This window comes from Pelophylax lessonae (assembly GCF_965119305.1).
Source record: "Pelophylax lessonae genome assembly, chromosome: 4".
NCBI lineage: Eukaryota > Metazoa > Chordata > Amphibia > Anura > Ranidae > Pelophylax > Pelophylax lessonae.
Genome location: NC_138771.1, coordinates 538,241,476 through 538,255,047, shown reverse-complemented (window position 1 = coordinate 538,255,047; position 13,572 = coordinate 538,241,476). Strand labels below are relative to the sequence as shown.

At 47.9% G+C, this 13,572-nt stretch overlaps 1 protein-coding gene across 1 annotated transcript in view; it reads left to right on the top strand.

Moving 5' to 3' along the window:
- Window positions 1–13,572, top strand: part of CDS2 (CDP-diacylglycerol synthase 2) — a 119,817-nt gene that overhangs the window by 69,137 nt on the left and 37,108 nt on the right. Inside the window, exons 5-6 of the mRNA XM_082255584.1 lie at window positions 8,394–8,533; window positions 12,635–12,693. Of these exons, the coding sequence (XP_082111710.1) occupies window positions 8,394–8,533; window positions 12,635–12,693 (199 nt within the window). The remainder of the gene's footprint in view (window positions 1–8,393; window positions 8,534–12,634; window positions 12,694–13,572) is intronic.

Genomic DNA, 13,572 nt, shown 5'->3' with positions numbered 1-13,572 from the left:
TGGAAAGCATTGGAAACTGAAGCCAAACAGCCAACACTGTTTTACAGCAGCATTTTATTTTTTATTTTTTTTCCCTTTTTGAAATAAATGTTTTACATAGATAAATAACCATTGACCATTGTAGGCACCCCTTCCCTGTTAAATGATATGTATTAACACTTTTAACTGCCACTGTTGCTGTACAGTTTCGTCTGTTTAAAGTAATGGTAATAAAGTAATATACTTTCTCTTACGTCCTCCGACAGTCGCCGCCACTTCATATTCGTCACTATGGGTTAATGACCTTTGCTCCGTAGGAGTAGCTAGGCAACAGAATATGTCAATATTAAAGCTTTTAACATATCCCACCCCCAGGGGGTGGTCCCCTCAGTCAATACCCTCCTACTTCCTGTATCCATACCTCAGTTTCAATGTCTAGCTTGTCAGGAGTAGCTGGATGTTTCTATGCTGGGGCATTTTGTCTCAGCCTTTATCTTCTTTTTTGATTTTATTTGAGTTTTTTTCTCTCTCTTTGCTTAGCTGTTACTTTTGTCAGCGTTAGTTAGTTCTTCTGATGAAGATGATCGTGCGGGCTGGGTCTCGGGCTGATTCCCCTGCTCGCAGGTTGTGGGTCAGTGGCTTCCCAGCCTGCCATCGAGCGTTCAGTCAGGTACTTTTCCTGGCACTCTGAACGACCCATCCCTGTTCGATGCAGGGATGCTATGGTGAGGTGGCTATGCACATTTGCGGCGGTCCACCATTATTTTACTTTACTGCATGTGTTTTTGGCGGTTTCACTGTGTGTGGAGGAGCGGCGTTTCGGCGCCAAACGCCGCCATTTTGGCGGCGCTCGCTCCGGCCGGATGTTAGCACTGCGGGCGGCCATTTTTTTGTAGCCTTCCATAGGCTTTAATAGAGCGCCCTGCGTGACATCACTTCCTCTTCCCTGGGCGCACCGATCGAGGCGGCAGCAGCAGCAGTCTCTCCAGGTTTTTACCTCTCTATCCCTGTATCCTTGCCTGAGTTGTACTTTTTCCCTGTGGGGGTCGGCTTGTGCTGGTGTGTGTGTGCGGTGGGCTGCGCTCGCCGCGCTTTTTAAAGGGACAGTTAACACTTTATTCTTCCACATACTTGGGGGCATGGATTCTCAGGAAAGCAAATTCCCTGCCACCTTGGTGGGAGGCCAAGGGACTGCTGTGTCCCCCCCCAGGGGGTGATTTGGCTACGGTTGAGGCTAACCTTGCTGCTCAGGTGCAAATGCTTGTGGCTGCTCAATCCACTAAAATGCCCGGAGTTTCAATTTCCTCTGATTCAGAGGGTGAGGGTGATGGGGCTGCCATGGCTGGGGTCTCCTTATCGGGGTCCCGTTCCTCCCTGGATCTTGTGGGGTCTGAAGGGGAGGCAGAGTTTGAAGGGGTTGATAATTCTCCCCCTGGCTCGTCTGAAGAGCTTGCACTCATGGATGAATTGGTTGCTTCTATCAAACAGACACTGCGCTTACAGGATGAACCATGTCCTCCTGCTGCCCTGGCCGCTTATGGGACGCAGAAAAGACGCAAGACATCGCAGGTTTTTCCCTGCACTGATGATTTTCAGCGCGCTGTTAAGGAACAATGGCGCAATATACGCAAGCCTTTTGCGGTGCCGAGTAGGTTCAAGCTGCGTTATCCTTTCACGCCCGCTACTGATGAGCGTTGGTGTGTGCCACCTCCGGTGGATCACGCGATAGCGGTTTTGAATAAGGCCACTGCGGTTCCTGCAGAGGATACCCCGGTGTTCAGGGATGCCACGGACAGGAGGCTGGAGTCTCTTGCTCGTCATACTTATTCTATTACTGGCTCTATGCTTCATGTATTTGTGTGATGCGGACTTGGATATAGTACCGGTGGCTGCACGTGTGCACAGTGTGGCGGTGTTGTCTCGCCGCCTGGTTTGGTTGAAGTGTTGGTCTGTGGACCAATCTTCACGCAAGACCTTATCCAATCTGCCCTATGATGGATCTCGCCTTTTTGGCGAGTCCTTGGATACACTGATAAAGGGGATCACGGGTGGTAAGAGCACGCTCTTGCCCCAATCCCACAAGGCTAAGGGCGCTCAAGGTAAGAAGCATGCCTCTTTTCGGCCCTCTCAGGGGTCTTTTCGTGCCTTTCGGTCGCACTATAAGGGCAAGCCATTCAAAGGTCAAGGCTCCCAAAAGAAGCCGTGGACAGGTAAGCAGAAGTCCGGCCAGTCCGGATCCGCTGCCCATAACAATGCGGCCTAAAGGGGCGCCCTCACCCAGTTCTGGGGTGGGGGGACGCTTGCTCGGTTTTCTTCAACCTTGGCTGGCCTGTGTTCGGGACAGTTGGGTTCAGGAAATCGTTCGGTCTGGCTACAAGATCGAGTTTCTCTCTCGGCTGGAGAGCAGATTTTTTCCCTCAAATCTTCAACTGTCTCCGGAGCGTTTGCGGGATCTGCACCTGGTGGTGCGGGACCTGCGGGCTCAGGGAGTGGTGGTTCCGGTGCCTTATCGGGACAGATTTCGGGGGTTCTATTCCAATCTGTTCACCGTGCCCAGGAAGGAGGGCAAGGTACGTCCAATTCTGGACTTGAAAGCTCTGAACCGCTTTGTGCGGGTTCGCAAGTTCCGCATGGAATCCCTGCGGTCGGTGGTGGCTGCCCTGGTTCCGGGGGAATTCATGGCCTCCATCGACATGAAGGATGCGTACCTTCACATCCCGATTTTCGAGGGTCACCAGAGGTACCTTCGATTCGCCATTGTGGAGGATCACTACCAATTCGTGGCGTTACCTTTTGGTCTCGCTTCGGCTCCACGGGTATTCACCAAGGTGCTTGCACCGGTTCTGGCTTTGTTGAGAGCCCAGGGCATCTCTGTCCTGGGGTATCTGGACGACATTCTGGTTCGGTCTGCGACCAGCCAGGGTCTGGTGAAGGACCTGTCCGTCATGACGCAGACTCTTCAGGAGTTTGGTTGGACAATAAATTTTCCAAAATCGACGCTGTGTCCGTCGGTTCGTCTTCCCTACCTGGGAATGATCCTGGACTCGGTCCAGGCGAAGGTCTTCCTACCGGACGACAAACTCAGGACTCTTCAGGAGGAAGTCAGGTCCCTCCGGGACGTTCCTTGCTCGTCCCTCCGGACGTGCATGCGGAGCCTGGGATTGATGGTCTCGGCCTTCGAGGCGATTCCCTTCGCCCAGTTTCACACGCGGGGTCTCCAAGCGGAGATCCTGTCCAGGTGGGACGGGCGACCTCGATCTCTGGAACTCCAGATTTCATTGAGTCATCGCACCAGAAGGGATCTTCTGTGGTGGCTCCAGTCCCCGACGGTGTCGGGGGGGCAAGTCTTTTCGTCCTCTCTCATGGACGGTGATCACCACGGATGCCAGCCTGTCGGGCTGGGGTGGTGTTCTGGGCGTTCTGTCCGCCCAGGGAACTTGGTCGGAGGAGGAATCCTCCCTCCCGATTCAACATTCTGGAATTGCGAGCGATAAATCTCTGCCTTCGACGTTGGACGTACAGGCTGCGGGGCCGTCCGGTTCGGGTGCAGACGGACAATGCCACAGCGGTGGCCTACATCAACCAAGGGGGCACCAGGAGTGCCCGAGTGGCTCGGGAGGTGGCCGACATTCTGTCTTGGGCCGAGAAGCACGTCCCGGCAATAACAGCGGTTCACATTCCGGGGGTGGAGAACTGGCAGGCGGATTATCTGAGTCACCAGACCCTGGACCAGGGGAATGGTCCCTTCACCCGGATGTCTTCCAGATGTTGTGCGCGAAGTGGGGTCTTCCGGAGGTGGACCTGTTCGTGTCTCGTCTGAACAACAAGGTGGGAAGGTTCGTGGCAAGGACGCGCGATCCTCGGGCAGACGCGTCAGACGCGTTGGTAGCTCCGTGGCATCAGTACCGACTGATGTACGCATTTCCACCGATTCAACTGCTGTCCAGGTTCCTTCGCAGGTTAAACTCGGAACCGCACGCGGTGATTCTTGTGGCACCGGACTGGCCTCGCCGGTCCTGGTACGCGGACCTCGTAAATCTGGCGATCGACGCGCCGTGGCGTCTGCCTCTTCGAGAGGATCTCCTGTCTCAAGGACCGATATTCCATCCTGCTTTACAGTCGCTGGCTTTGACGGCCTGGCTGTTGAAACCGAGGTCCTGAAGGATAGGGGTCTCTCCCCTGAGGTCATTCACACTTTGATCAACGCGAGGAAGTCTTCCTCGGGGAAGGCCTATTACCGTACTTGGAAGGCCTATTTTGCCTGGTGTGAGTCCAGGGGGTATTCACCTCGCACGTACTCGGTGTCTAGGGTGTTGTCCTTCCTTCAAACGGGTGTTGACCAGCGTTTGGCGCTGGCTACGATCAAGGGTCAGGTATCTGCATTGGCCGTTCTTTTTCAACGTCCCGTGGCGTCTAACTCCTTAGTTAGCACTTTTGTTCAAGGGGTGCGACATCTGGTCCCTCCTAGGAGGGAACCTCTGCCTCCTTGGGACTTGAATCTTGTTCTGTCCGTGTTACAACATGCTCCTTTTGAACAGATCAGGAGGATCTCGTTGCCTATGTTGTCCAAAAAGGTCGCCTTTTTGGTGGCGATCACTTCGGCTCGCAGGGTGTCGGAGCTGGCAGCCTTGTCCTGCAGGTCTCCGTATCTGGTCGTTCACTTGGATAAGGTGGTCTTGCGACCTAACCCTTCTTTTCTTCCGAAGAGGATTTCGGAATTTCACCTCAATGAGGACATTGTCTTGCCTTCGCTCTGCGCAAAGCCCAAACATCCGAAGGAGGTGGATTTGCACTCCCTGGATGTTGTTCGGGCGATCAGGGTTTACCTGAAATCGACTGAATCTTTTCGCAAGTCAGATTCCTTATTTGTTCTTCCAGAGGGTCCTCGGAAGGGCATGGCGGCGTCGGCTTCTACCATCGCCAAATGGATCAGACAGACCATTGAACAGGCATATGCTTTGAAGGGGAAAAGTTCCTCCTATGCCTGTGAAGGCGCACTCTACCAGATCTCTGAGTACGTCTTGGGCCTGTCATCATCGGGCTTCTGTGGCCCAGGTGTGTAAGGCGGCGACTTGGTCGTCCGTTCACACCTTCTCAAAGTTCTACAAGGTGGATGTTCAGGCATCGGCAGATGCTTCCTTTGGCCGCAAGGTTCTTAGTGCGGCAGTTCTTTAGGGTCCCTTGTTTTGGGCCCTTGGCTGTTTGGGATATATTTTTATCCCTAGGTTATTTGCTTTTTTCCTGGGTTGTTGCTCCTGTTGAGCAAGTTTTTTTCATGCTACCCAGCTGGTTTCCTTCCTTTGGTAAGGTTCCTTTCTCTGATGTGGAGACGGCGTTGCCTTAGGCGCGGCTGCGTTTCCCACCCCTCATGTTTGCACTGCTTTGGGATGTCCCCATAGTGACGAATATGAAGTGGCGGCGACTGTCGGAGGACGTAAGAGAAAACTGAATTTTTGTAAAATCTTACCTGTAAAATTCCTTTCTCTGAGTCCTCCGACAGTCGCCGCCCCCGCCCCTCTTTTGGGGTTTGGTTGTGTACTCTACTGCTATTCCACTGAAACTGAGGTATGGATACAGGAAGTAGGAGGGTATGAGGGTATTGACTGAGGGGACCACCCCCTGGGGGTGGGATATGTTAAAAGCTTTAATATTGACATATTCTGTTGCCTAGCTACTCCTACGGAGAAAAGGTCATTAACCCATAGTGACGAATATGAAGTGGCGGCGACTGTCGGAGGACTCAGAGAAAGGAATTTTACTGGTAAGATTTTACAAAAATTCCGTTTTTTGGCTGGATCACTAGGTGAAAATTAAGTCTAAAGCCCCGTACACACGCACAGATTGTTGGCCGTAAATTGTTGGCCAACGTCTGATCGGCCGATTGTAGGCTTGTTAGTATGATGCTTCCGACAACCAACTGCGAATTTTCGGCCGAAAAAAATCTGGTGTGCATGCTATAAAATTTTTGTTGGCCAACAACAGAATGGCCGATTGTTCCTCAGTCAGTACAGATTTCGGCAGACAAAAGTCAGATGCGCAAGACTGGGCATGCTCAGAGAAGAAAAAACACACTGAAAGTCAACCATCACATGACATCACTTCTGAAGTTGGTTTTTGTTGGCCAACAAAAGTCCAGTGCAAGTCTAGAGCACATTTTCAACCAACAAACACTGGACATAAGTTGGCCAACAATCTGTGCGTGTGTACGGTGCTTTAAATGAAAACAAATGCAGCTACCACATTTAGGGCTTGTTCACACGATCTGCACTGACCTGCGTTTTTCCGCACTGAATTATCACAGGTTACCAAGGGCACATAAACAACAACTGTCTTTTATGTGCCCCAAAATTGCTGAATGTCTGCATTTTTACCACCGCACGCTAAATGGCACCGCATGTCGCCACACAGCAGAACAACACTTTAAATAAAGTTAGAAAAAAGGAGTAAGCTGTGTAATTCAGTGCATTACTAACTGACATATCAGCATGGATGTCGCACACTATCACAGCCATCAGTCCCTCCCCTCTTGCCAGGGTGGTAAGTGTAATCCTAGACACTGACCTGTCTTTTCAGCCCCAAATCCAATCGCTGTCCAAATCTTGCAGACTTCTCCTCCATAATACCCCCCTTTTTAATCATTGAAACCACTAAGCAACTTATTCACTCCCTTTTCCTCTCGCCTTGACTATTGTAACTCTCTCCTCATAGGCCTACCTCTCCGCAGGCTATCCCCTCAACCAATCAGTGTCCGCCAACCCTCTCTGCCAATCCCTTCACTGGCTTCCCATTACCTAACGAATACAATTCAGAACACTAACAATAACCTACAAAGCCATTTACAATTCTGCGTTGAGCTACATCACCAATCTTATCTCCAAATATCACCCAAACTGTGTCCTTTTTCACTCCTCCTAAGACCCCCTGCTCTCTAGATCCTTGTATCCTCCTTCCATGCTCATCTCCAGGACTTCTCCAGAGCCCTTCCCATCCTCTGGAACTCACTACCCCAATCTGTCTGTCTATCTCCTATTCTGTCAACTTTTAGGTGATACCTGAAGACTCGTCTCTTCAGGGAGGCCTATCCTGCCTTCAGTTAATAACCAAGTCTTCTATCTCTCCCATCAGTTCATCCCCCCAGTTATTACATTTTCTTCCACCAGCCCCTCCCTCTTGGACTGTAAGCTTTTAGGAGCAGGGCTTTCCTTACCATCTTGTATTTAATTGTCTTGTCTCCCATTATATTGTAAATCACTGCGCAAACTGTTGGCACTATATAAATCCTGTATAATGATAATAATTTCCTGAAATGCACATTGCACCGTTTCCATGCTGGGGTCCAGTACTGACGCAAGCCCACAATGCTGTGTTTTACCATGCAAGCCAGTGTGAACCTAGCCTTCAGAATTGGTAAGCTCCAGTAGATTACACTTTTGCATTTGTGCTACGATATGCTTTAAAGTGTTACTAAACCCACAATGGTAAAATCAGTCAGTGTATGCAGTAAAGCATGCTTGTTATACTCACTGTGGAACCTAAGGGGTTAATCCTCCGCATTGTGTAAAAAGGCTGTTTGATCCAGACTTCCCCAAATCTGATAGAACAGAGCCATAGGAGGCACTTTGTACATGCTCAGTTTGGTGTTGTAAAGTCAAGAAGGTTCTTTATCTTAATGCATTCTATACATTAAGATAAAAATCCTTCTGTGTGTAGTAGCCCCCCAGCACTCCTAATACTTACCTGAGCCCCATCTTTGACCAGCGACCTCCACAGGTCTCTCGGCCGTCCTGGAACTCTCCCTCCTGATTGTCTGAGCTTCCCGCGGCTGTCAATCAAAGTCAGTGTGTCAATCAGAAGACCGAGGGGCGGGGCTGAATGGCTGCTCCGTGTCTGAATGGACACACTGAGCTTCAGCTCAGCTCGGGTGCCCCCATAGCAGGCTGCTTGCTGTGGGGGCACTAGACAGGAGGGAGGGGCCTGGAGCAGGAACAAGGGACCCTAGAAGAGGAGGATCCGGGCTGCTCTTTGCAAAACCAACTGCACAGAGAAGGCAAGTATAATATGTTTGTTTAAAAAAATGATTAGACTTTTCAATCACTTTACAATCACCAATACTCAATGGACACTGATGGAAATGAATACTGCTATATTAAACAGCTGGTGTGTGCTAAACGTTCACTTAGAAGATGTGAGATTCATTTGTAAATGTGATCCCCTTTGATCCATTGGATCAGTTTTGCCAGTCTGTTATCTTACTAAGCACTGAACACTTTTTTTTGTTTGTTGGAAACAAAACTTTGAAATTTAAGCAGAGAAAATGACAATAATGAAATATGCAGAGATTCGTGTGTTGGTACTGATTATTATTTTCTACTATTGTCTCTGTAAATGTCATTGATCCTTTTGGCTTTCTGCAGGTATTTCTTGCTGTGTGTCAACTATTTCTTCTATGGAGAGACTGTTACAGACTATTTCTTCACTCTAGTACAGAACGAGGAGCCACTTAGGATCCTCAGCAAATACCATCGATTCATCTCCTTTGCCCTGTACCTGATGGGTGGGTTGCAGTTTTCTACATTAGTAATGTGAATTGTTCAATATTAAATGCATACTGCCTACAAGTAACAGCAATTTGTTAACTTCAATTTTAAATTGCACTAAAAACATTTGGATTTGTTTTTCCCTTTTTTTTTTCCCCTGTTCATTACGTTTCTTCTTTGCAGTCAATCCCACTACTAAAAAGCGTGTCCCAAGTCTAATGGGGGCACATTCTTAAAAGTGTCACTAAAGGGAAAACTTTTATATTTTTTTTATTTTGGATGGAGTTATATATAACTCCAGTGTGTAGAACTCCTGTCAGTTTTTATTTACCATCTGTGTCCCATTGGGGAGATTTTCCTTCACTTCCTGTCCCATGGCCAAAAGGGGAAGTAAGAGGGAATCCCGACGTGTCACCATTGGGAAGATATCCCCTCTATTCCTGTTCTAATGTTAACCTAAAATTTGGGATTTTCTTTTAATTCATTTTTGATGATAATGGTAAACTGGTCTAGAAGAGAGGGTGAATATCTCTAATTGGGGCACAGACAGCAATAAAAACTGACGGGTTCTAATCCTCTTTTCACTCTATCCAAAACTAAAAAGAAACATTTTGCCTTTATTGACAATTTCTTTTGATGCTGCAAATGTGCTACTAAAATCACCTGGCAATTATTTCTAGCCCTCAGGCTGGATTCACACCTTTATGCTTTCACTTGATACACTTTAAATGGAAAGTGCATCAAGTCCACCTTATTACTAAAATGCTTGCATCTACAGACATCAGTTTTTTTTTTTTTTTAGAAATCGGTATAGATACCTTTTTTAAGCCAATCTGATCCTGTCTCCAGCGGCGGAAGCTCTGCAGAGGACACAGCCCATAACAGCTGTGAAATTAATGGGAAGTGACGTCACCCATAGACTTGCTATGGGGCTTCTATTATTGGCTGTGTCTGCTGCACCCGCCTCCAAAGTGCCGCTGACAGCTTGGCGTGGGAACGGGTCGGATTGGCTTAAAAAAAGGCAAGTATACTGATTTCTTCTTTACAGGGCTAGATAGGTTAGTGTTAGATTGTGGATGTCTGTAGATGCAGCGATTTTAGTGTTAAGGTGGACTTCTACTTTAGTGCACATCCTCGCATCATGGCACAGATTGACGCCTCATGATGCTCATCATCCTGTGCCTACAAAGTGCATTGTGCTGTCTGAAAATGTGTGTTATGCCTCTGATGCATTTTTGTTTTTTTTATTGAAAACCCACCAAAGAAAAATACACGGGTAGGAATTCAGCCATAAGTATGAATCCAGCTTTAGCTTCGCATAGACTACAATGTAGTGTAGAATTTAGTAGCAATTGAATTTCTCCAACGTCTGCATCCACATGCATTATGTGTGTAGTGATCGCTAGTGATTGTGGGGAATCGCAGGCTTTTTTAGTTTTGTGAGTGCTCCCGTCTTAAAACCCACACATTGATTCTTATAAATAATTAGTTGGGTTATTTAATAAAATTTTCTTGCTGTTGAAAAGTTTCAACATTTTTTATTCCAATCACACTCACTCGCATCACAAGCAGGTGAAAACTTCTTGGGTGAATGAGAAGGAATGGGTATAAAAATAAAATTGAATTTGTATGTGCATTGCTACATTCCTATGTCCTTTAGATGACTTGTTCTGGAACATCTTCACTGTGGCAGCCAGAGGTTGTATTACACTTGGATTGAGGAACTAGTGTTAATACGGTGACATGCTACACCACCTTGGTGTCAGCTATTGGCAGAAGTCCTGCATAGTGAGGTCTGGATCTTTTGACCTGACGATTTCATACATGATTGCCAAGTACACACACAATAGTCGAATTGGAGAGCATTCATCTCAGGTGAAATTGAGAAGTTCCTGTACAAGAGAACAAAAAGTGAACCCGTTAGTTTGCTGCCAGGGCTGGACTAATCCCAGGAGCTAGGAATCCCATGTGCATAAACTGATATCTAACTTCTGATGCATCCAGGGGAAATCCTAAATCTCTTGGCTTAGATTGACTCCTTGGGACTGCCTTAAGTCTTTTGTTATTTGTAAGTTGTTGGGCAAAGTACTTAAAGTGGTTGTTCAGCCACTACTATAAAATAATCAAATCCCCTCTGTACTATAACACAAAGTGCTCCTGTGCCTGTCTTAGAAAAAATATGCGATCTGTACCTATATCAGAGCAGCTCCCAGCGATCAGCTGATCCCTCAGCTCTCTTCTCTGCGCAGCTGACAGCTCCAGTGCAGGGGGCTGAGCACTGCAGGTGACATCAGCCGGGGAGGAGAGAGAGAGAGAGCCCCGAGCGGTCACGTGATCGCTGGGAGCCCCTCATATATAGGTACAGATCGGCATATTTTTTCTATAAGACCAGCACAGGAGCACTTCGTGTTATATAACAGAGTGGATGGGATTATTTTATAATAAATATGAGCGCAGCAGGAGTGGAGGGGCGGGCGCTGACACAGCAGGCAGGGAGGGGGAGGAGGACACAGAAGAGCAGAGAGCAGGGCTGCATATGACATACACTGACCACGGTGTCAGGGCCCAGCAGCCATGATACACCATGGTCAGTGTACAGAGGGGAGGGTAGAAACTGGCAGGATCAGTCAGGTTTTTTAGGTGATAACGAGGTGCTATATTACACAGCACAAGCACTGTGCTGTATAACCTGCTTTAAGGGTAACAAACACTTTAAGTGCAACATAAGTATGAAGTTACATTAGCGTATTACGTAACCTTTAGGTTACATTCACACCGGCGGTTAAGGCTGGTGTGAATTGCAGTGGCAAGAATTTTCAAAATTCTTGCTGTGACTCAGCGGCTAGGTGCACCCAGCAACAATCTGCATGGCCTCGAGCAGGTGACCTGTCATTATGAGTCCACGGCCACACCTAGCTGCTGAGAGCAACCACATGAATCTGAAGATGTGCTGGCCTTATTCACTAGTGTGAATGTAGCCTTATTTGATATTTCACACGTCACTATATTTATTATATTCATACCCTCCCCCATACCATACATAACAATTTTTTTAGTAGACATTTCGTATGGATGACTTGGAGTAAACTAATCTTAATGTGGATTTCCCATTTTATAGTTTACTTTGCTTTATTAAGTTATACATATTAAAGTGGTTCTAAAGCCTCAGGGTTTTTTTCCCTAATGCATTCTATGCATTAGGGTAAAATAACCTCAGCTTCAGGATCCCCCCCCTTTATTCTTACCTAAGCCCAATCCGATCCAGCAGTGTGCACGAGAACAGCGTCTGTCTCCGCACTCTCTCTCCTCATTCACCAGATTGATAGAATTTGGAGTCATTGGCTCTTGCTGCTGTCAGTCAAATGCTGTGACAAAGGAACAGGGGGCAGGGCTGAGTTGCCCGGTCTGTTTCTATAGATGCAAACAGGGTGGCTCAGGAGTGAGCCCACACGAGTGCCCCCAAGAAAAGCTGCATTCCTTGGGGGCACTCGCCGAAGAGGAGGGGCCTGGAGCACCGGCAGGGGACCCCAGAAAAGGAGAATAAGGGCTGCTCTGTGCAAAACCATTGCACAGGGCAGGTAAGTATAACATGTTTGTTATTTAAGATTTTAGAAAAAACGTAAGGTTTAATGTACATATAACTTGAATAATCCAAAACAAAGAAAGAAAGGGAGAAACGCTCACCATAAAAGCCAGCTTCTAGTTTATTAAAACCAAAGGATATATACAGCTCCACCTGCTGCTATGACATTCCCAATGCTTTTCACTCCTTACAGGCAGTTAGTCATAGGGTCTGTGATTCTATGACTAAGCTGTGAGGAGTGAAATGCGTTGGAGCTGTCATGGCACCAGGTGGAGCTGTCTGTGCTTAATTTGACTTTAATAAACTAGAAACTGGCTTGTATAGTGAGCTGCTCTCCCTTCCTTTGTTTTGGATTATCCAAAAGTTGTATGTTTGGTGCCTCACGACTGTGGAGAGCCAACTGCTGCAGCCAGGATAGGAGAGAGACAAGTGTAGCCTGGAGCAGAGCATGGTTTACCTATAGTACATAGCAGACAGTGGTTCTGGTACATACAATTCGAAATACTATGTTTACTGTGTATTTATCTTTCCCCAGGTTTCTGCATGTTTGTTCTGAGCCTGGTGAAGAAGCATTATCGTCTCCAGTTTTATATGGTAAATGCCAATGATATGTCATTTTGCTTATAGTGCTGCAAGCATTATCCATAAAGTGAAGGTCTGGTCCTTTTTAAAATCTAAGGATCAGGACTGCAGGCTCCCTGTAGTGTTAAAATCTAAGGATCAGGACTGCAGGCTCCCTGTAGAGTGTGAAAATCTAAGGATCAGGACTGCAGGCTCCCTGTAGAGTGTGAAAATCTAAGGATCAGGACTGCAGGCTCCCTGTAGAGTGTTACAATCTAAGGATCATGACTGCAGGCTCCCTGTAGTGTTAAAATCTAAGGATCAGGACTGCAGGCTCCCTGTAGAGTGTTAAAATCTAAGGATCAGGACTGCAGGCTCCCTGTAGTGTTAAAATCTAAGGATCAGGACTGCAGGCTCCCTGTAGTGTTAAAATCTAAGGATCAGGACTGCAGGCTCCCTGTAGAGTGTTACAATCTAAGGATCAGGACTGCAGGCTCCCTTTAAAATCTAAGGGCTCTTTCACACGGGCGGTCCGATCAGATCCGCCTGTCAGTTTTTTAGGCGGATCTGATCGGATCCTCCATGCAGCTCTATGGGGCAGCGGGTGTCAGCGGAGGTCACCTCCGCTGACACCCGCTGCCATCCGCATCTGATCCTGTGCTGAAATCTGGACGGATGGAAACCCTATTTTTCCATCCGTTCAGTAATCGGATCGGAGGGGATCTGATGAGAGCGGACAAGCGGTCCGCTCTCCTCCGATCCCCCATAGAGGGCAGCGGGTGCTGAGACACCTCCCTCTCCGCTCTGCAAGCGGAGACGGAGCTGTCATCCGCCCGGCTCAGCGGGGATCGCGGATCGATCCCCGCTGAGCAACACGGATCCGCCTGCGGAGGCGGACCGTGTGAAAGAAGC